Source organism: Neophocaena asiaeorientalis, unplaced genomic scaffold (genome assembly GCF_003031525.2).
Source record: "Neophocaena asiaeorientalis asiaeorientalis breed wild unplaced genomic scaffold, Neophocaena_asiaeorientalis_V1.1 scaffold45, whole genome shotgun sequence".
NCBI lineage: Eukaryota > Metazoa > Chordata > Mammalia > Artiodactyla > Phocoenidae > Neophocaena > Neophocaena asiaeorientalis.
Genome location: NW_020174642.1, coordinates 13,189,447 through 13,211,187, shown reverse-complemented (window position 1 = coordinate 13,211,187; position 21,741 = coordinate 13,189,447). Strand labels below are relative to the sequence as shown.

General features: G+C 56.9%; 1 protein-coding gene across 4 annotated transcripts in view; it reads left to right on the top strand.

The window, feature by feature from the left end:
* The first annotated feature begins 6,719 nt into the window (after positions 1 to 6,719).
* LSS (lanosterol synthase) overlaps positions 6,720 to 21,741 on the top strand; it is a 40,088-nt gene continuing 25,066 nt past the window's right edge. For all 4 annotated transcript variants that reach the window (XM_024758334.1, XM_024758332.1, XM_024758333.1 and 1 more), the window contains exons 1-15: positions 6,720 to 6,822; positions 7,292 to 7,460; positions 8,199 to 8,337; positions 10,383 to 10,491; positions 11,622 to 11,743; positions 13,132 to 13,228; positions 15,330 to 15,465; positions 15,742 to 15,850; positions 16,502 to 16,620; positions 17,921 to 18,018; positions 18,276 to 18,303; positions 19,942 to 19,998; positions 20,621 to 20,692; positions 20,937 to 20,987; positions 21,538 to 21,687. In XM_024758334.1, coding sequence (XP_024614102.1) covers positions 6,809 to 6,822; positions 7,292 to 7,460; positions 8,199 to 8,337; positions 10,383 to 10,491; positions 11,622 to 11,743; positions 13,132 to 13,228; positions 15,330 to 15,465; positions 15,742 to 15,850; positions 16,502 to 16,620; positions 17,921 to 18,018; positions 18,276 to 18,303; positions 19,942 to 19,998; positions 20,621 to 20,692; positions 20,937 to 20,987; positions 21,538 to 21,687 — 1,470 coding nt within the window. In that variant the 5' untranslated portion in view covers positions 6,720 to 6,808. The remainder of the gene's footprint in view (positions 6,823 to 7,291; positions 7,461 to 8,198; positions 8,338 to 10,382; positions 10,492 to 11,621; positions 11,744 to 13,131; positions 13,229 to 15,329; positions 15,466 to 15,741; positions 15,851 to 16,501; positions 16,621 to 17,920; positions 18,019 to 18,275; positions 18,304 to 19,941; positions 19,999 to 20,620; positions 20,693 to 20,936; positions 20,988 to 21,537; positions 21,688 to 21,741) is intronic.

Here is a 21,741-nt window from a genome sequence, read left to right as displayed (position 1 = left end):
TGAAAGGTTGTTTTCTCCTGTGTAATGTCTTTGATACTCTTACCTGTTTTCGTGATCTCTTCTGTTGTGCACCGACACATGCTCTTACGTTTCAGTGCGTAACGGTGGTCATTCATTGTCCTAGCAACAGTTGCAGTCCCTGATGTGCCAAATCAGTAGTGCAGGGATGAATAAGGTGCAGGGACCCTGCCCACCCGGCCTGCCCTGCTCACACCTCAGAGAGCCAACAGGTGTACTGAGCCAACTGCATATGTACATAGCTCTCCGAGGCATGGGGCATGTGCCTGCATTGGAAGCAGGGGGAGACAAGGGGACTGGGCAGAGGACAGAGCAGAATTCTTGGAGAGGAGTGCAGTTGTATACCCAAGAGGATGTGATGAAAACCTGGAGGTGCCAGTTTGGTAGCACTGCCAAGTGAGGGGATAGGCCAGACCGCCGAGACCCTTGCTGCTTTACTGTGAGTGCTGTGGGAATCAGCTGTTGGAGGGTATTAGGCAGAGAAGTGACTTGGTCACATTTTGTTTCAAAAACTGCATATGGGGAACAACAGTGAGACAAGCAATGGATCTCGAAAGGAGGACGCTGCAGCTGTCCAGGCGAACGAAGACGGGTATAATCCTGAGGCTGCCAGCAGTTGGTGTGGAGAGAAGGGATACATTTGAGCCATAGACAGAAAGAGGCATTAACAGACTTGATGCGGAGTATGACCGTCAGTCTTAAATTGGCACTCAGCATCTCCCTACCATATCCCACATCCCCTGGAGTCTCTGAGGGAACTATTTCATCTCTTCTTGTTCTCTTCAAATCTACAACATTCCTAGATGATGACCTGCTGCTTATTTCATTGAGAAAAAAGAAGCACTAGGAACAGAACGTGCTCATCCTAGCACCACCAAATCTACCAGCCAAACCCTGCATCCGCCAGAACGAACACTCATCAACTCTTAGGGATTTCTTCAGTGATTAACTTCATGTTCATCAGTAAAGACTTAAGTAATGCTATTTCTTAATCTCGATTTTAGACATCTGTTGATTTCCTACAATAGAAAATGAGTTCGCTCTCATACTGTCCTCTCTGCAACGTGTATCACCCACACGTGCATACTACATTTCCTCTCCCACTAGTCTCCCCAAACGATCTAAGATGTTAGCTGAAATCTGCATTCAGAGTTCAGTATGACTATATTAATACCGTTTGCTGTCGAGCCCTGTATTGGTTTATGATTACATTTCCTGTAGGGACAACTTTCAGTTGTACCTGGAGTCAACCGTCTTGCTTTTTCATTTGCTTGGTCTTCTGTGTTCCTAGCACTACTTCACCCAAACCTCTCCTCGCTAAGTGTGAAGCTCCTCCCAACACTCAGGTGCCTCAGGTAATATGCTAGCTCCATTTTCTTCTGGAAATGAACTGCTGGGAAATCCCCCGTCTGTGCCACCTTGGACGTCTCCTGGATTCTGAGTCGTATACCTTCCTCTTCTGTGGTCTGCTTTCTCATTTTGATGGAGCTCATCTTTTAGAGCCTTCTGAGCTTGCATATCTAAAAGATCTTTATTTCTACCCTTATGTTAGAGTCATCATTTGAATGGAAGTAGAATTTTACATTGGAAATTATTCCTCTGCGTTTTTGTTTGTTTTTTGTTACTGGGAGTTTTTTTTTAAGATCATCTCTATCCCTGGTGGTCTCAAATTTCTCAACAACATGCTTGACGTATTGGTTTGCCTCTAACGTGATGCGGAATTTATTGTGCTCGGCATGTTGTAGTGCTTTTTTCCAGTAGTTTTTGCTATGTAACAAACGACCCCAACCATAGCTTAAATTTGGGAAGGACAGGCTGGGAAGCTTTCTCTTGGGATCTCTCATGCAGTTGCAGTCAGGTATTGAATGCAGGTATTGGGACTGTGGTTATCTGAAGTCTTGACATCTGAGACAGCTCACTTACGTAGCGGGCAGGTGATGTTGCACTGTTGGCTAGGGGCTCTGCTGGGGCTTTCGACCTGAGTAGCTATACGTGACCTCATCATGTGGCTTGGCTTCCTCACAGCAAGGTGGCCTCAGATAGGACTTCTCACATGGCATCTCAGGGCTCCAAGTGCAAGTGCCCCAGTGAGCGAAATGCAAGCCCAGCTTTGGAATCTGTGCAGGATCACTTCCACTTCATTGTATTGGTTACAAGCATCTGGTTATAGATTCAAGGGACGGGACAAAGGTCCTATTTCTCAGTGGGGATGAGTGGTAAGACCACATTGTAAAAGAGCATGTGAGATGGGAGATTTTGCAGGCATCTTTAGAAAATATTCTCCCATGCTTTTTCAATCCAGAAAACTTTCCCCAATTCTGGGAATTTTGGGAAATTATTTAATACAATTTTCTCCTCCACGGTTTCCCTTTGGAACTCCTAATACTCAGGTGTTTGACCACCTGTATTGATGCTCCAATTTTCTTCTCAATTTTTGTACATCTTTATCTTTTTATTCTACTGTTCTGAAATTTCTCTATCTCCCTGTTCCACATTGTGAATCACTATGCTGTGCACCTGTAACATATAAAATAGCGCACCAACTAGACTTCAGTAAAAGAAGTTTAAACTGCTGCCATATTTTTAACTTCCGAGAGTTTTTCTTAATGTTTCTTATTAGAGACGACTCCTATTCATTCATTCATTTACTCAGTATATACTTTTGGAATGCTTACCATATGCCAGGCATTATTCCAGGTGCTGGGGATATAGCAACAAATGAAACAAATTTCAGCCCTCACAGAGCTTATATTTTAGTGGGGGAGATAGACAATAAACAAGATAATTATGCAAAACATTTGGTATGCTAACTGGTGATAAGCACAGAAAAAAATAAGTCAGGGAGGGAAAGAGTATGTCAGGATGTTGCACTCATGAAACAAGAACCATCTATCCCTGTGAGGACATGTTTTCATCAAAGTCCTCTTCTACGACTTTCAATCATCTCCATTTCTCAAAATTTCCTTTTTCGGGACTTCCCTGGTGGTGCAGTAGTTAAGAATCTGCCTGCCAATGCAGGGGACACAGGTTCGGTCCCTGGTCTGGGAAGATCCCACATGCCTCGGAGCAACTAAGCCCATGTGCCACAACTACTGAGTCCACGTGCCGCAATTACTGAAGCCCACGCGCCTAGAGCCCGTGCTCTGCAACAAGAGAAGCCACTGCAATGAGAAGCCCCCGCACCACAACGAAGAGTAGCCTCCACTCACCCCAACTAGAGAAAGCCCGCGCGCAGCAACGAAGACCCAACGCAGCCAAAAAAAAAAAAAATTTCCTTTTTCGTTGCCTTTCGTGGTAGAGGTTTTCCTCAAATGTTTGGCTCATGTTGATGATCGGGCTCTGAGGAGCTTGCTGGAAGCTCTGTGCCAACAGATACAGCCTGCCAGCTGATAGGCTTCTCTGTTTTTCCACTGGGTCCCAGGGGCCAATGTTTGGAGGTCTTTGCGGGGAGGGCCATTTGCTCCAGAGAAATCCTCCTATTGCCCGGAGCTATACGACTGAGTGGGAGAAGTGGAACTGCCACAACAGTGGAGACTTTCACTCAACACCCTGCTTTCAGTGGCCCTCAGCTATGTCTTGTGCCTGAGTTCACACCTGCTCTGACTCAACTGCTGCAGGCTTCCGTCCAGGTAGGGGAAGGGGTCTATTGTCAGACTGCTTCTTGTTCAAACTTTACACCAGTTCTAACTTCCGCACCTTCCTGGGGCTCACGGGCAAGAATGGTCTTTTTCCCCAGTGGCTTCACCCCGACAGTGGGTTGCAGCTTCCTCTGGCTTGCTAAGGCAGTGAGTACTCCTCCTTGCATTCCTGGCCTCTCCAATTTTGTTGACCTCCCTCGTTTACTGGTGCTTCCTCTCCCATTCTTTCACTACTATGCATTTTTGTCTCTTTTATTACTTTATGAAAGTAGGGTTTAGTGGGAAATGGAAGTCAATACCTGTGCTCAGTCTGACATGTTTAATAGGAAATCCCGCCCCCCCCCGCCCCCCGCCTTTTTAACTACTGCTGGGCTTTTCTTCTCACATCTCCTGAGATTGCTCTTGTCAGTCACCAGTAAATTGTCTTGCCACACCTAGTCGCCAATGCTCAGACCTCATCTTACAATCCCTTTAAAATCTCCGCACAGATCACCATGTCTTCACCTGGCTTCCCTGACTCCACATTCCTCTAGTTTTTCTCCTCTCTCTGGCCACTCCTCCTCCTCTAGGTTGGAAATGGTTGGTGCCCTAGGACTGATCCTGGAAATTCTTCTCTTTGGAACACTCACGCCCTAGCTGATTTCATCCAACCTTATGTTTTCAAACATCACCTGAAAACAGGCGACTTCCAAGTTTCTCTCTCTAGTTCTGTCTTCTCTCCCGAATACCAGCCTGTCTACTCAGCCTATCCACTTGAATGTCTAATGGGCATCTCTGTCTTAACATGTTCCTAATCTAAGTTGAAAGTTTTCCCCAAACCTTCTTCTCTACTTTAGAAATGACACTATCATATGCCCAGTTGTCCATGCCAAAAACCTCAGAGTCTTCCGTGTCCTGTTTATTGGACAAGCAGGAATTGGTAGGGTGCAAGTGGAGAGAAGCATTATTTTTTCTCATGACTCTCCCTAGAAACTCTTATCTGTGATTCTCAGATAGATTTTATAGGTTTTTCCTATCTTAGAAATTCTTTTTGTATAAATTTCTTTCTTTCTTTATTTTTGGCTGTGTTGGTCTTCGTTGCTGCATGCAGGCTTTCTCTAGTTGCGGCGAGCGGGGGCTACTCTTCGTTGCGGTGCTCGGGCTTCTCATTGTCGTGGCTTCTCTTGTCGTGGAGCACGGGCTCTAGGCGACAGGCTTCAGTAGTTGTGGCACGTGGGCTCAGTAGTTGTGGCTCGCGGGCTCTAGAGCACAGGCTCAGAAGTCGTGGCGCACGGGCTTCGTCGCTCCGCGGCATGTGGGATCTTCCCGGGCCAGGGCTCGCACCCGTGTCCCTGCACTGGCAGGTGGACTCTTAACCACCGCATCAACCAGGGAAACCCCCGTCTTAGAAATTTTAAAAAGAGGATTATTGTTTTGCTCATAAAAAGTCCAGTCCAGTAAAATATCAAAACTCAAATTCTGCTCCAAGCGAAACCTATTTCCTCCCTTAGCTTGACCAGAGTCAGAGTTTGAGATGTCCATGTAGGCTGGAGCCCTTATTCCCATGCTTTGTGTTTCCACATTGGAGGGACGTCCCTGGAGAAAAACTTCCAGCCTTTTTCCCTCTCCCAGGGAAGTGTGAATTGGTGAATTTCGGAGAACAGACAGGGTTGACCGTGCTCAGGCTCCTCTGGGTATACTTTCTGGGGTCAGTCGGCTGACAGGCATCCATCTGCTTGTTGGCACCTGGCTGCATGGTGCTTGGTGGGACAGCTCTGTGGCAGCTGCAGTTGTCCCCCTGGGCCAGAGGCTGGGAGGTCCACGTGTCTGATTTAGAGGTGGAAGTAGCTAGCCGTCTTGATCGTCAATCTAAGCCATGTCTTCCAAACTAGTTTCTTCTCTGTAGCAAGGCTGCGTCGTCTTCATTGGTTTCTGAACTGGGATAGGGAGAGGCAAGTGTCCTTTACTGACCATCTAACAGCCTGGTATTCCACTAGGGGAAGGTGTATGTGTGCTTTCAGTTGCAAATCCCCCCTTGCCCCCTGGCTTGCTGGGGTTCATGGCACGGGGATAGGACTCAAGGGCCCAGAAACACTCACCTAACTGGGGAAGCTGTGACCTGGTGTCAGGGCTTCTGTGGGGAAGACGAAGAGATGGTGGGGCTGTCCGTGACTTCCTGCAGAGCCGCCTTTGGGACCTCAGTGTCCGCAGTTTCCTCCAACTCCGCGGAGCCCCGGCTCCTGATGCACGCCCTGCGGCCGCTTTATCCTCACCCAACCTACCCCCAGTCCTTTCAGCACATTCTCCATCTTCCTCTCGCTTCCCTTTACAGTCCAGGCCGTCCACATTTACTTCGCCGGGACCGCAAAACTGCAGGGCTCTCTCTGAGTGGCACAAGCTCTCCCAGTGTGGCTCCCTCCCAGGGCCAGTAGGTGCTTGGCACGGCTACCTCGAAAGCCCCACGGCAAAGCCTTCAGCCTGCCTGAAGATGCACTGCCCCTCTCCCGTCAGCCCCTCTCCTGCCGTCTCCTCTCTGGTGTCATCTCCCCTCCTGTCAGTCGCCCTCCCATCAGCTCTCTCCTGTCAGTTCCTCTCAGGTGCCCGCCAGCGCCCCTTCTCCCCCCGGAAGCCTTTCCCCCGCGCGTCGCGCCCTCCGCGGGACCTCGCGGCCGTGTCTCCCCTCACTCACTCACCTACAGCCTCGGGCCTCTGGCTCTTCCTCAAGGGCACTAGCCGCTCCCCAGACCTCCTGCCTTCCGGTCTCGGGTGGGACCCTCCCCAAGTGTCATTCAGTCTCAGGCGCCCCCTGGTGGCCTCGTCCTGGCGCTTCGCCCCACAAGTCGCTCCGAGGCTGACAGACTCCGGCGTCGGGCGTGACTGGCATCGCGTCCCTCCCGGCCTCGCCCACTCACCAAGCCCCGCCTAACCACCCAGTCCCTCCCACTCAGCGCCCCGCCCCCACGATCCCGCTTTGTTCAATGTTCTCCGGCCCCGCCCCCACCGCTCAGACCTTCGCGCTCCACCACTGAGCTAGCAGGCCACGCCCCGGACCCACCCTCACCGCTCTCTGATTGGCTGCGCGGGCATCTTCCCATCGCCTTCTCCCGTCGCCAGGTGGTGGCTGGTCCGGTTGCGGGGCGCAGGCTGAGCGGAACCGGGAGCGCGCGGCGGTCATGACGGAGGGCACGTGAGTCCCCGCGCCCCTCGAGAAGGGAGGGCGCGGTCGGGGGCGCAGCGGAGGGGTCTCACTGGGTCGGGGGCTTCCAGCGAGGCTGCTGCGCCGTCCGGCCCCGCCCGCGGTCAGTGGAGACCTGCGGCACCGGCCCTGGGGGCCGTGAGGGGCGGTGAGAGAGGGGCACGCTCTCCTTCGGTGGTGTCGCCCGGGGACCTTCTGGGGCCGGGCCGAGGAGAGCCGGGTGGGGCTGAGGGTCGGGGTGGGGACCCGGACGTGGGCGGCGGTCCCTGTGGCCTGTGTCTCCTCTGCCGGAGAAATAACGGCGCGGTGTTCAGGTGCAGAAGCGCGCCAAGAGGGTTTTTATTTTGCAAGGTAAGGGAAACAGTGGTCTGCTCGCAGGTCGCTGGGGTGAAACGGGAAGTTCGTTGCGCCTCTGGCCTCTGACCTGGCGAGCAGGTCACTTGAGCACGATCGCTTCCAGGTGTCTGCGCCGAAGAGGGGGACCCTACAAGACAGAGCCCGCCACCGACCTCAGCCGCTGGCGTCTCAGCAATGAGAGGGGGAGGCAGACGTGGACATACTTCCAAGGAGAAGACGACCCTGGGCGAGGGCAGTCTGGCCTGGAAGCTCACTTACTGGGCTTGGACACCGTAAGTGCTGATTCTGCTCGCCACGTGCAGTGTCTGGGACGCCGCCAGACACCCACCTGCCTCCCTTCTTAGCAGTGGGCACCAGGAGCCGGTAGGAGCCTCAAGCAGCTAGATGTGAAGGGCGTTTTTTTCTCTGGTGCAACAGAAGGGATGTGTGCTGTGCACCTGTGTCTCGTGTCGCCAAAGCTGTTTCCTACCGGGGTTAATCGAGGTAAAGATAGAGCATGAAGTGAATGGGCCCCTTTGCTCCAATCCCTTTGTCACTAAGCTGTGTGTAAGACACTGCTCTAACTTCGTTTTTGTTCAGAAAAAGAAGTTTCTGGTCTAGTGAATTTCATAAGAGAAATTCAGTTAGTTAGAGAGTATGACGTAGAAACGGGGTCTCCCTGTCACTGTGCCATCCCGTGGCCCCTGCCCGAGGGAGGCCTGAGTTCCAGGTCTGGGTGGGCATCAGTGCCCCGCCCCACACACTTGGGCACCTGCTTTATTCAAGATGTCTTGGAGAAGCTGAGAAGAAATTTGCAAATGTGTGACTGGAACGCAGAACCATGAGAATGTGGAACCATTCGTTTGCTAAGGTTGGCAATACCATCGTCTGAGTTTTAGGCCTTTTCTTGAAACAGCTGAAACTTTCAAAGCAATTCAGGTTTGTTACTTTGACTTGGTCTCTAAGTGCCAAGGCCTCCTCTGGCCTAGCTGCAGACCACTTAGCTCTCCACTCCTTTTTCTTCTTTGCAGAGGAGTCACTTTAAGGACTTGCCGAGAGCCCACACAGCCCGTGAGGGGGCTCTCAACGGGATGACGTTCTACGCTGCACTGCAGGCTGAGGATGGCCACTGGGCGGGTGATTACGGTGGCCCGCTCTTCCTCCTGCCAGGTAGGAACGTGCTGCTGTGGCCTGTGGGCGAGGCCACCCTGGGGCATCCTTGGCGTCTTGGCTTGATCTGGTTCAGGCCTTTGGTGAACGTCTGAGGTGTGAATGCGTGAACAGGTGAAAAACTGGGAGCTCACATAGAAAAGAACTGGGGAGGTTGCCCTGTGCCTGAGTTGTCCTGCTGTCGTTGCCAGGGGACGGGAGCGAAGGCCCAGCTAGCTCGCGTTCTGAAAAAGGAAGCGGGGGTGCTTTGGGGGCCGGGGGAGGCTCTTGAGTCCCAGTGCAGAGCAGGGGCATCAGTGGAGGGCCTAGCCTATGCCAAGTGCAGAGGTGGGCAGGAATCTTTTAAGTCCTGTGTGGGCAGCTTGTGTGTGTGAACTCACCTGAAGTGCTGGCCAGGAGAGCTCAGCTGGGACCTGTAGGTGCAGGTTGGTGAGTTGTAGGAGGACTGCAGTTGGAGCCCTTGGGTACTGAACTGGTTTGGCTAGACAAGTCTGTTTTGCATCCTGGGAATGTTTCTCTAAAGAAATGCTCAGCTTTGTAGTCCGGAAAATGCCCTGCATTTATGCAGAAGGACCTTTTCCTTTAGTGGCAGTAGCACTGGGAGTCCATCAAGCTCCCACCTCTGCTTTGACTCCAAGCCCTGCTGCCTCCTGGACTGTACAGCTTTGTATCTTCCTGACTAGGGACCCAGGGGCCTGATCCTTGGGGGCAAGTCTTTGGGCTTTCTTCCCTTGGTCTGACCTGGAGCCTGTTGAGACTTTTCCCCAGGATCTTCATGGGGAAGCAGTGACTGCACTGGCTTGCTCTGACCCTGGGCAAGGTGACAGGACTTCACCATGTCTTGGCTGACTCATCTGTGAGGTGGGGATGATGGGAATTGGGTTTGGTCCCATGTGCCTGGCGCCAGGTGCTCAGTGGGTGATTGGTCCTGGGGACACTGCACTGGTTTGTGCTTCTGCTGTAGCTCTGGGCTCAGCCTGCTGCCCCACCTGCCCTCTGCAGGCTGTAGGTTGGGGCTTTCCTCTCTCCCTCTGGACTCTGGACAGACCATCTTTCTCAGGTGGACACTGGCCTGTTTGGGGGTGCCGTCTCAGGGTTCTTCCGTGGCTGGCTGAAGTTTGACCTGTCTTTTTCTGCTTTAATTTGGCAAATGCTCATGGAGGTCATGACTCTGTGTGGCCCGTGTGGCACTGAGCATCACTGTGGTGACCACTGACTCTGGGGTTGGACCTCCTGGGCTCCAGCCCCAGCCCCACCACTTAGGGGCTGTGCCTCAGTTTCTTCGCCTGTAAAATGGGGAAGACCTGCTCTGCTTCCTGCTTGTGTGTTTCCCTGTCTTGACAGCGTCGTACCTGTTATGAAAGGAGATGGGCTTATTTCTGTGAACCTCTGTGCTGTCTCCATATCTATCTGCCTTTCCAGAGTGTGCCTGTGTGGGTGTGTCTACTGGGGCTTCTCATGCCTCTGGCCGTAGTTGGGCGTCCATTCCATGACACGTTGTTGCTGGGGCCTGCCTGAGACCCCGCGTGCTCGGTGCCGTGGGCACGTGGCTGATGGAGTCTAGGCCGGGGGTAGGGTGGAGGGGCGGGGGGTAGCCTGTGAACACCATGCTCAGGAGGGCTAGGCTGGGAACAGAAGGTTCTTTGTGGGTAACGTTTATTGTTGTCCATCTTGCAAAGTGATGTGTGCTATTAAAATTAATAAAACAGGAAAATGTAAATGTAAGCGAGTAAACTACCCCATCCAGGGATGACCTGTTTAGTGTTTCTTTCCCGTAGGCATGTCAGTAGTGTGGGACCTTGGGAGTGGCTGGGTGGGCTCTGCACGCCCCATGTGATATGTGTCACGTGTGCTGTTGCCGCTGCGCCTGGGGCCCCAGTTCTAAAGTCCCTGATGGGGTCGGGAATAATAGCCTTCCCAGGCTTGTTTGCACAGGAAGGAGACCCTAGCGGACAGCTGCCTGTTACCTGGGGTTCTCAGGAGGAGTGGGGCCTGGGCTTAGCAGTGCTGAGTGCCTGCTGAGGAGTATCTTTTCTGCCGCACAGGCCTCCTGATCACGTGCTACGTGGCGCACATTCCTCTGCCGGCTGGATACAGAGAAGAGATTACGCGGTACCTGCGGTCTGTGCAGCTTCCTGATGGCGGCTGGGGCCTGTGAGTCTGCCCGACCCTGCGTCGCTGCGTGTGTACGCATGCACGTGCACCCCGTTCTTATGTGGGAGATGCACCTGTCAGGGGTGGGGTGACTGTGGCTCTGGCCCTGGGTGGGCAGGGAGAGCCTGTCAGAAGGGAAATGGGCTGGAGGCTACATGCAGGCTGGGTCCGGGTTTCCCTGGGGCTCTCAGAATGGACCTGTTCACTTTCCGGGCCTCGGTTTTGCAGCTCGTGTTGTAATGAGTTTCATGACTGATTGAGAGACTCCTGAGACCCATATAGCACAGTGAAGACCATTTGCTGTCATCACTAAGGCAGAAGAAAATTGTCCTTGACCCTGGGATGGCAGCAGGGAGAGGCAGGCGGGGCAGTTCTCCCCATGTTTCAGCCTGCCTTTCTGTGGTGTCGCTCGCTCTGGGAGCAGGGCCCTGTCCCAAGGTGGTCAACTGCCTGCCCACCTGGCTGTGGGGCCCTGGTGCTTCTTGTCCTGCAACCAGGCCCCTCCTGGGCTGGCCACTCCCAAGGCCCCTCCTGGGCTGGCGAACTCCACACCACCAGCCTTACAGAATCCTAGGAGGACAGCTCAGCTCTGCTTGCCTCCTGGATGGGGTCGTGGGCATCTCGAGCTTCAGATCCCAGCTCTTTGCCGTCTGCGTCCTGGGACAGACTTGAGGTCTCACCAGTGCCTTCGCCTGCCCTGGCATGCTGCCTCTGGAGCTTGCTCTGTGGGCCATAGTGATGTAGGGTCTGCTGATGGGCCACTGCCTGGGGTCATGTTGATTCAGGCATGGGAAGTAAACGGACAGGGCCGGGCAGGTCCTGGAGGGAAGTTTTGCTGTGCTCTGCAGCATGCGGGATCTTAGTTCCCCCACTAGGGATCGAACTTGCGCCCCCTGCATTGGGAGAATGGAGTCTTAACCGCTGGACCACCAGGAAAGTCTTGAGGGCAGTTTTGGAACTGCTCAGGTGTCATGGAGGTGCAGGAGCTCCTCCTGGAGAGTGGCTCTTCTGGATGCTTCTCGTGTTGTTACGTCATTCTTGATTTGCTGAGGAAAGTTAACGGAAGCGTTGCTTAATTTCTTACAAGTAATGGAAGACGTCATTTTCTCACCTGTCTCCTGCTTCTGTAGGCACATTGAGGATAAGTCCACGGTGTTTGGGACTGCGCTCAACTATGTGTCTTTGAGAATTCTGGGTGTGGGGCCTGACGATCCTGACCTGGTGCGAGCCCGGAATATTCTTCACAAGAAAGGTACACCCTGCATAGCACGTGCTACGTAATAAAGAGTTCACGTTACCTCAGCATAATGAGTGCTCGAAAATGGGAAATAGAAAGGTGCACCTGCACTTCACATACAGCAAAACACATGAGCCAGGAAGGTGTCAAAGCAGAACAGGAGGAAACTGTCTAACCTTGCCAGTAAATTTTTAAAACACAAATAAAGGTCGCCATATAATTCTGTTTGTTTTGCAAACGGGCAAAAGGACTCACGAACAACGCGCTTGTGCGTTGCTTGTGGGAGTTCTCCTTCCTGGGGGCAGCCTGGCCGCACGAGAGTGGTGGGAGCTGGTGGGGCTCTGCCTGCACCCTCCGCCCTCGCTCTCCTGTGTGTCCTATAGGGCTCCTGGGGTGACTCCCTCCCCTCGGCCTGGGGATGCCCTTCTTCTCCTGCTGCCCCAAGAACGTTCACTGCTCCTCTGCAGAGCCCGGAGCGTCTCACCCGCCTGCCCTCCTCTCACGGACATTCCTCAGTCTGCTCACCCGCCCTGCTCTGTGCTCGCACACAGGGGCTTCCCATCAGCACCTCGAAGCCCCTTCCTGCTTCAGGGCTCCGCAGGAAGCCGCTTCGTCTGCCTGGGATGTCCCACCTTCCAGCCAGCCCCGCTGCCTCGGGGGTTCCTTCTCACGCTTCGCCTGGCACCTTGCATGTCACTTCCTGACCTGCCACGTTGGGTGACGCCTCCTGCTGCACTTTCTCACGAGCCTGCATTCTTCACACGTGTGTTGCTCTTGTAACGAATCCATCGTCAGCTTCGGGACTCACTAGTGTGAGGTCCCAAGGCTGATTTCTGGTTCCTTGTCTGGGAAGGAATGTCTTCAGGCCACGCTTCCCTAGTAGCTTTGTGGGTTCTTTGCTTTCTGCACACCTGGGTTTGGGGTGAGACCTCCTTGTGAATCGTGTCCAGGATGGTTTTTCTGTGCTTGGGACCAGTGCTGCTGGGGGTGGCTCCAACACGGGGCCACGAGCATCCCCACAGCCACAGTCCAGACCGTCTGCTGCGTGGGTACAGTGTCGCGCGGGACAGCCAGGTGGACTCAGGAGGGAGAAGGCCGAGCGTGCACAGTCGACTCCCTCATCACCTCCAGGCCCATGTGGACAGGGGCTGCCGTGTGCGCCTGGGCCTCTCACCTTCCCAGCTTCTACTTCCTGGGGGCAGGGGCCAGATAGGCTTGTTCTGGGGAAGACGTCGGTTCCACCCAGCAGCCCTGGTGTTGGGTGGTCCCGAGTGGTTCTGGAGCCTGCGTCTTACGACAGGGAGAGGATCCTTAGCAGGCCTGCCTTTTGAAGGGGACTGGATTCCTGAGGGTCTCATGTTCACAGTCAGAGGCAGGTGATGGGGCCTGTTCTCTCCCCACAGGTGGTGCTGTGTTCATCCCCTCCTGGGGGAAGTTCTGGTTGGCTGTCCTGAACGTGTACAGCTGGGAAGGCCTCAACACTCTGTTCCCAGAAATGTGGTACGCTTCCCCATCTACGATCACCACTCTCTTCGCGAGTAGAGTGAGGCCGCCCTGGGTCACTTGCTGCCTGTTAGTCAGATGAGGGGCTGTCCGTTCAGTGGAGTTGGGTGGCGTTAGCCTTCTGGCAGAGCCCCTGCTTGGCTGAGTCCTACAGACGATAGGAGAGCGTTCCCTCTTGGGCAGGAGGGAGGGAGGTGCAGGGGCGTTGGGCCATGTGGCAGGTGGCTGGGGTCCCGCCTTGCTGGTTACAGAACCTCTGGTGTGGGGCGTGACGTGCTGCCTTTGTTGCATAGATGCCTGTGACTGTCTTGTTATGGACATTTTGAGTATCTACAGAAATAAAGGAAAGGAGGTGACAGCCCATGCAGGCCTCCCCAGCCCAGTGTTGGGTGTGCCGTGCTGACTGTCCCCCTTGTCTTTTTTGCTGGTGAATGTTAAAGTTGATCCCAGACATTCTGTTTCCCCTGCAAACTCTTCAGTGTGTGTTTTTTTTTTTTTTTTTTGTACGCGGGCCTCTCACTGTTGTGGCCTCTCCCGTTGCGGAGCACAGGCTCCGGACGCGCAGGCTCAGCGGCCATGGCTCACGGGCCCAGCCGCTCTGCGGCATGTGGGATCTTCCCGGACCAGGGTACGAACCCATGTCCCCTGCATCGGCAGGCGGACTCTCAACCACTGCGCCACCAGGGAAGCCCTCAGTGTGTGTTTTTAAAAGATAAGAATTTTCTTTTAACAGAACTACAGTAGTGCTTAAAAACTCAGCAAAATCGACATTAATTCCATATTGTGTGATACTTATAAGCCAGAGATTTTAAACATTTTGTGAATATCTAATGAAATCTCTGGACATGTGTCCCGAATACATTCATATGCGTATAAGTACCCCAATATCACCTTCAGGAGGTGAGGTCCCTGGAGCAGGGAGCTGTCAGGGAGGTTGGGGGGCCCTTGCGCTAGGGAACTTCAGTAGAGGAGAGGTGCGAGGTGAAGGGGCCGATCAGGAGATGACAGCAGGGGCCTGATGAAAGGGCTGACGGCCCAGCCTCCACCGGGGCAGACCTACCCAAGGCTGGCCACTCTGGAAGGGGTGGGAAGTGGTCTGGGGCCATTCCAGCGTTCCTTACCGGTGGGCCTGCTGGCTGGACCTTGGACCTACCCGGTGTGTAAGGAGCCGCAGAGGAAGGCACTGAGCAGGTGCTGGGAGGGGTGTGGTGTCAGAGGCGGGTGTGGGGGACTGTGTTGGCTGCATCCCCGCGCCGCAGGGCCCAGGCCGTGGTTGCCGGGCCTCTTGGTAACTAGGGCACTGCTAGTCTTGGCGGAAGGTGTTTTGGAGGGCATAGGTTAGAGTGTAAAGGGCAGGTGTGCAGGATGAAGGACCAGAGACCCTGAACCGCTTCAGCTGCAGGAAAGCTGGAAACGTTGCCCAAAATGTAGCAAACGCCCTTTAAAGTGAGTGGAGGAGCCCTCGAGAGTGAGGCCAGGGGTGGTGGGGCTGAGGACATCCGCCCAACCCTTACGCCTGGGAGCAGGGGAGGCAGGTTCACCTCCCCATGGCCTCCACGTGGCCTCCCCTCTCACTCGAGGATGGAGGCTGAAAGGGGCGGGTGGAGAAAACAGCCCAGGCGCGCCCCTACCTGGGAGGCTGGCAGAGCTGTGCTCACGTCAGGCTGCATATCTGGGTGAAGCACAGCAGAGGTAACGATCAAAGACACAGGCCTTGAGAAGATGTGGCAGTCCTGAAGATTTTTAGGTGAACTTTTTATTTAGGAATAGTTTTCAATTTCCAGAAAAGTTGCAGAGATAGTCCAGAGCGTTTCTGTAGACCCCTCACGCAGTATCTCCGTGATTAACGTTTTTGTTACTGTGGCACGTTTGTCACAACTGGGAACCCACAGGCAGTCCTCACCGTTTAGGAGCCAAGTCTCCTGGCTCTAGGAGGCACCTGGTGAGCCAGGAGAAGTTGTCGGCTTCTGTGGGCTGCGCCCCTCAGGAGCACGGCTGTGCCCACTTGGGCCGGAGACAGCCGTCCACCCCGTGTTCAGGCTTGAAAGGGCCCCGGGCTGCAGTGGTGGGGGGCCCTGTTGACACGCTGTCCCGCCAGGCTGTTTCCTGACTGGATGCCCGCGCATCCCTCCACCATCTGGTGCCACTGCCGGCAGGTGTACCTGCCCATGGCCTACTGCTATGGCATCCGGCTGAGCGCTGAGGAGGACCCGCTGGTCCAGAGCCTCCGCCAGGTGAGCCTGACCATGTATGCCCGCTCTCGGGGACCCCACGGAGCCGAGAGCCCCACAGAGTGGAGCCTCCACCTCCTGTCCCTAAATGACTGCCTGGGGGCTTGTGCAGTGGGATGGGCTGCAGGGCACCTGTGAGCAAAGGCCAGGCCCCAGTGTGTCCCTGGGGAGCAGCCCTGACATGGGGCTTGGGGAGCAGGGTGGGTGCTCATCGGTGCTCGGGAGGGCAGGCAGCAGAGGGGACGGGCAGGTCTGGGGCTGAGGCGCTGCCGCCCTCAGGAGCTCTACGTGGAGGACTACGGCCGCATCGACTGGCCGGCGCACAGGGACAGCGTGGCCCCCGATGAGCTGTACACGCCGCACAGTTGGCTGCTCCACGTGGTGTATGGTGGGTGCCCCCAGGGGCTGGCTGGGCTCCCCGGGGGTCGGTCGACACCTAAAGTGACAGGGAACGCGGAGGGACATGGCCCTACGATGAGTCCTGGCATTGGGGTCCTGTGGGGACAAGGGGGCCGGCGTGCACACCTCGTGTCCAGCAGACCCACCTGGGGCTCGGGCTCCTGGACAGAGGATTCGGAGCCCAGGGCCTTGAGGGGCCGGTAGTTCCTCCTCAGTGGGAGAGAAGGGGCGGGACCCCACGAGGCCAGTCCAAGCCCATCTCCCGTGGGTCCTCCTGGCTGCTCAGAGCCGGGTGGCCTCCCCTTGGAGCCTGGCGGGTGCTGTGTGCGCAGGCGGCCACGTTCCCCCTCATTCATTCGTTCGTTCCCTCACTGGTCCTGCAGATGGGCCCTGGGGTGGGAGCCGGGACCCGCCCTGTCGGCACTGGGAGGCAACATGCTCTGCACGGCTGCGGGGTCTGCAGGGCAGCACCAGGATGCCAGGGAGGGGGCTGCACCAGCAGGCAAGGAGAGTGGGTGAGGGGGTGGCAAGGGGGGGCCCAGAGACTGGCCGCCGTGGGCCGACCGCCCTGGGGGGTCTGTGCTGGGGCTGGGACTCCTCTCCGTGTCTGGTGCCTGTTGACGCCCCCCCTCCCTCGCAGCGATCCTCAACCTGTACGAGCGCCACCACAGCGCCGGCCTGCGGCAGCGGGCCATCCAGAAGCTGTATGAGCACATCGCAGCCGATGACCGCTTCACCAAGTACCTCAGCATCGGCCCGGTCAGCGCCCCTCGCCCACTGGCTGTCTGGGCCTGGGGTGGGCGAGGACTGGGGGCGGGTTGCCCAGAGGCTTGTGTCTATGGAGCTGGGAGTGGGGGTCTCCCTGGAGGTGAGGTCTCCCACTGGAGGCTGTCACACCTTTACGTGGGACCTGGGCCTCTGATCCCCCAGGACCCCTGTGCTTGGCCCGCCCTCCCGTCCCACCACCTGGTGTGTCTGGAGCACTGCTTCTTGAGGCCGCCTCCTGAGGTCTCTCTGGCCGGTGGGGTGGGCTGCTTTTCCTCCCCCGGTCCTCTCCCCTTCCCCAACCCTAATAACCCACCATTTGCCTTTCTCCTATGGGGTTTGCAGGACCAGGGTGCTTGCGTTCCACTCCTGATTCCTGTTGAGGCTGGTGACTCGAGACTTGCTTCTCAGAGCCTCTGGGCTCCTGACTCTGCACTGCCCCGTGGGGCTGTGAGCCCGGGTGGCCAGTGCAGGGTCGGGAGGCTGGCCCGCAGCCTTAGGGCACTGGGTGCAGGAGGCAGCGCTGTAGCGAGCCTCGGGCGGCCGTGACCGTGGCCACCGTGCTGGGTCAGCCCACGGCTTCTCTGTGTGAGCCCAGTGGGCGCAGTGTCCATGAGCCCCACGCGTGACCCTGCTCCCAGGTGTTTTCGAGGCCGGGTGGTACCTGGGGGATGTCAACTGCCACCGCCCCACCGAGGGGCCAGTTGTTTCCCTTTCAGCGCCAGGGGATTCTGCGTGGGCTCTGACCTAAGGCTGCATAAAGCAAGTTAGAAACGCGCTGTAATCGGACCTTGGCCTAGGAGGTCCCGGGGTAGGAGAGCTGGGCCTCTAGAACATCTGCTCTGAGCAGTCAGGCCCTGCGCCTCTGGTCTCACCTCCGAGTCGCTCCGTCTCTCCCGTGGCCCTCAGCCCTATCCTCCATCCCCTGAGTTATCTCAGGCAGCTCAGGACACACCACAACCCATGTGCCCACTCAGGGGTCCCCGCCTTGCCCGTCACCCTCGTGGCGGTTCTGCTCACCAGCTGGCTGGGCTCCCGTCACCTCTACAGGTCACCCTGTCTCTTCCCTGCTGCCGTCCCCCTCCCTCCTTGGCACACGTGCCTTGGCCCATTCCCACCTCTCCCAGGGCAGGGCTGCAGCCTGGTAGCAGTGAGTGCTTGGGAAAGGGCTTAGAACAGAAGGTCTGGCCTGCAGCAAGGCTGTGCTGGGGCCTCGGTGGGGTAGGTCTGCGGCCCTCAAGTCCGGGAACCCGGCAGGTGTGGAGCAGAGTCCTGACAGGACTGTCTCCTCCAGATCTCGAAAACCATCAACATGCTTGCGTGCTGGCACAGGGAGGGGCCGGCCTCCTCTGCCTTCCAGGGGCACTTGTCCAGGATTCCCGATTACCTCTGGTGAGTGTGGCGGCAAGGGCGTGGCCCTCGGGAAGGGCGTGGCTGAGAGCCTGAAGGCCAGCGTGTCCCATGCAGGGAACTCTGTGTTTGAGGGAGGCCTATTCCCCTGGTGGGCCCTCCACACAGCTGGGTGGGGGGGTGGGAGCTGTCCTCACGTGTCCCCTGCTGCGGGGGCGCATTGCTCTTGGGACACGGGCTCTGGGCCCCTGACTTCCAGCTCTGCCCTTGCTCCCTGACCTGGACTCTTCTCCTCGCAGGCTGGGCCTCGACGGCATGAAAGTGCAGGTAAGGGCTGTAGGGCCACAGCTGCTTGCTTCCTTGCAACTGTTCCTGCCTTTTGGGTTTGTTAAGATCCCCAGTCACTCCTCCCGATGTGTTCTGTCAGCGTGTGGTAAGTGGCTGCAGGTCCCCCTTGTCCCACATCTGAGGGGCACCGCCGGGCACCTCCTGGGTGTGTGCTGTCTGGCAGGGCTGCTAACAGGCCCTGGGGGGTGGTGGGAGAGCTGAGGGCCTGCAGCCACACCACGGGAGCAGTCTGTATACCAGAGTCATTCAGAGCTGCAGCTCGGGGTGGGGGGACGAGGGCCACGGTGGTTCTCAGACGCCAGCCCAGCTGCTGCTGGACAACTGATGATCTCACAGCTCGCATGCTGGGTCTGGTGAGCGGGGTCAGGACAGCAGCAGGATGCGGTCAGAGTAGAACCCGTGCCCTCTGCTGCCCCGTGAGCTGAGCATCCCAGAGGTACCACCTTCAGAGTCCTGAGACACACTCCCCGTGGCCCCTCTCCGCGTACACCGCACCTCTGTTTTGTACCGTTTGCTGGTTTCCAGTGTCTGGGTGTTGTAGGTGCTGTTCCCCCAGCTTACATCCTGTGTGTGTCCCTGGGGGTGGGGCTCCTGGGTCCCTGGGCAACCTGGGCTGACCTGGTCCTGTCCCGGCTGCAGGGGCCCTGGGGTCACCGAGCGGGAGCTTTTGTCTCCTGTCACTCAGTGTGCAAATGTGGTGCCTCCAGCAATGTCCTTGGGTCACACTGACCTCTGGGCCCTTTGGGACGAGTGCACATGGGCCCAGCCCCACCCAGCGCAGACCACCCCCCCCCAGGTGCCCTTGCCAGGTGCACTTGAGCCCCACTTCCAGCTCCCTGGCCCCCACGCTGCCAGTCTTGTGTGAAGATATTCCTGAAACACGTGAAGTAGAGGAGGGCGATGAGCCCTCACGTGGCTCCCCACCCGCTTTGACACCTCCAGCCCTGGAGCTTACGAGGGCTTCTGGTCCTGACAAAACTGCTGTGCTGTCCGCACTGAGTTCACGGCAGCCCCCGGTGGGGTTTTGCTGTGTGTTCATTGGTATCAGGATCCAATCCGGGAGGCTGATCCTTGCTGTTGCCTTTGTCCTACAGTCTCCTGGTGCCCTTCTCTTCTGGGTCATTTGTCCCTAGCATGTCTACCTTCTGCCTGCTCTGCACCCCAGATTTTCTGCAAACTGGCAGTTCGGCCCTGAGGCTTGATCCGGTTCAGGTCTTTTGGGCCAGATGCTGTGTGTGTTCTTCCCACACATGGTCCTGCCAGGCTGCAGTGTCTCGTGTCCCTTAGTGCCACCGATTTGTCTGGGCTCTGTGCTAGTGGGCAAGCAGTGGAGGCCATGGCGGTGGTCTTCCAAATCCTGGAAGTGCTCTGAGGAGCTCTGTCCTGGCTGGTGGCCTGGCTGCCTGACCCATGTCTCCTTGCAGGACCAGCCCCTCTCAGGGCCTCGTGGGCTTTAGGGGTACAGAGCCTGGGGTGAGGAGTCGACTGGACTCCTACCTCTCTGTAGGAGCTGGTGGATGCCCCTGCACCTTCCTTGGCCCTCTAGGCACCCATCGGATCTGGGAAGTTGGGGTGGGGGTGGGAGGTGGCTGCTGTAGTGCTGTCCTCTTTGCACAGGGTACCAATGGCTCGCAGATCTGGGACACCGCGTTCGCCATCCAGGCTCTGCTGGAGGTATGTGGCTCTGTCCCTCATTCTCCAGCCTCCACCTGCTCTTCCTGTATGTCCACCCCTGCATCCAGCCGGACACGGCACCTGCCGGCCCTGACCCTTCGCTTACCTGGGCTCCGAGACAGTGGTCTTGCTGGCAGCTCTAGGTGTGGGGCTGGCTTGAAGTCTTCAGGGGCAGGGAGCCCTGTAGGGCTGTTCCCGAGGTGACGAGGTGGTGGGGTCTTCTGTAAGGGGGAGCAGGCTCCAGGCCCTTCTCAGTGCTCAGATTGCTTACTACGGATACTTTTGAGCATGTACTAGAGAGAAACAGGAGCGTGTCTTTATGCTGGTGGGAATGAGGTTGGCAGGATTTGGGGAGGAGTCTGGGCCACGTGGGGGCCTGCCTTAGATGGGCAGGGGCCCTGTGGGCACAGGCTGGGGCTGGGGCCAGGGTGGTGTGGACCATCTCTTCTGCTGTCGCTCCACCATGTCTTTCTGACTTGGCGGCAGAAACCCGAGAGCCCCGAGACTTGGGTGGGTTTGCTCCTGGTTCCCAGTGGTGGCCGGGTATCGCCAGGGTCGTCCAGGGACCAGCCACGCGCGCAGGCATGTGCCGGCTAGTGGCTCACCCCCTCCTCTTTCCCAGGCGGGTGCACAGCACAGGCCAGAGTTTTCGTCCTGCCTGCAGAAGGCTCATGAGTATCTCCGGGTCTCGCAGGTGAGACCAGGCCTGGTCCGTGCCTCGCACAGGCAGGGTGCCCCTCCAGCCCAGGGCGTGCCCTGATTGTGGGTGGGGGCAGTGGGCCACGTGGGTGCTACCTGGAGGGTTCCCACTGGCACTGGTGACCATGAGGGCGGCGGCACTGGGTCCCTGCATGTCCTGCTGTGCTGGCCCCTCCCTGCCTGGTGTCTGTGTACTATGGTGGTGACGTGCTCCCTCCTGCCCCTCGGATTCTCACCAGGTCCCAGACAACCTCCCCGACTACCAGAAGTACTACCGCCAGATGAGCAAGGTACCGCGGCCAACCCCACCCGCCTCAGTTAGCCGGGCTTTGCCCTCGAGGAGGGCTCTCTCCTCGGCTTCCTGTTCTGATAGATGCACAGTGCGGGGTTCCACTGATGTACCCAAGATATTCCTGACTGAAGAGTGTGCGTAAATGCAGTAGCTGAGCTCTGTGGGCTTCACCCCACCATGTCACACACTGTGTGCACTTAGCAGCACGTGCAGACATTAAATAAGCTGTCAGAACATGAATGGCAGTGATGAGGGGAGGAGTGGGGAGGGCAGTTCTTGCAGCACGTGGGGGCATGGACATGGCCATGGCTGCGTTCTCACAGCGGGTTGCTTGTGCCCGTCCCCCAGTAGAGCCTGAAGGCGGTGACGGGCAGAGGCTGCAGTCCTTGTGCTGGAAGTTGGAGGCCGTCCACGTGTGTGTGGCTTGGGGCTGTGGCTGTACCTCCGCTGTGGATGGGCCTCGGCTCTGTGCAGGCGTGCGAGGTGCCATGGCCTGGGGTGGCCAGGTGTGGGCTTGGCCTCCACCCTTACAGCCCCACACTTTCCAGGGCGGCTTCTCCTTCAGTACACTGGACTGTGGCTGGATTGTTGCCGACTGCACAGCTGAGGCCTTGAAGTCCCTCCTTCTCCTGCAGGAAAAGTGTCCCTTTGTCACCAAGCATGTCCCACGAGAGCGGCTCTTCGATGCTGTCGCTGTGGTGAGGCTGCTGGGTGTGGGGCTCTGGTCACACAGCTGAGGGCACTGTGCACGT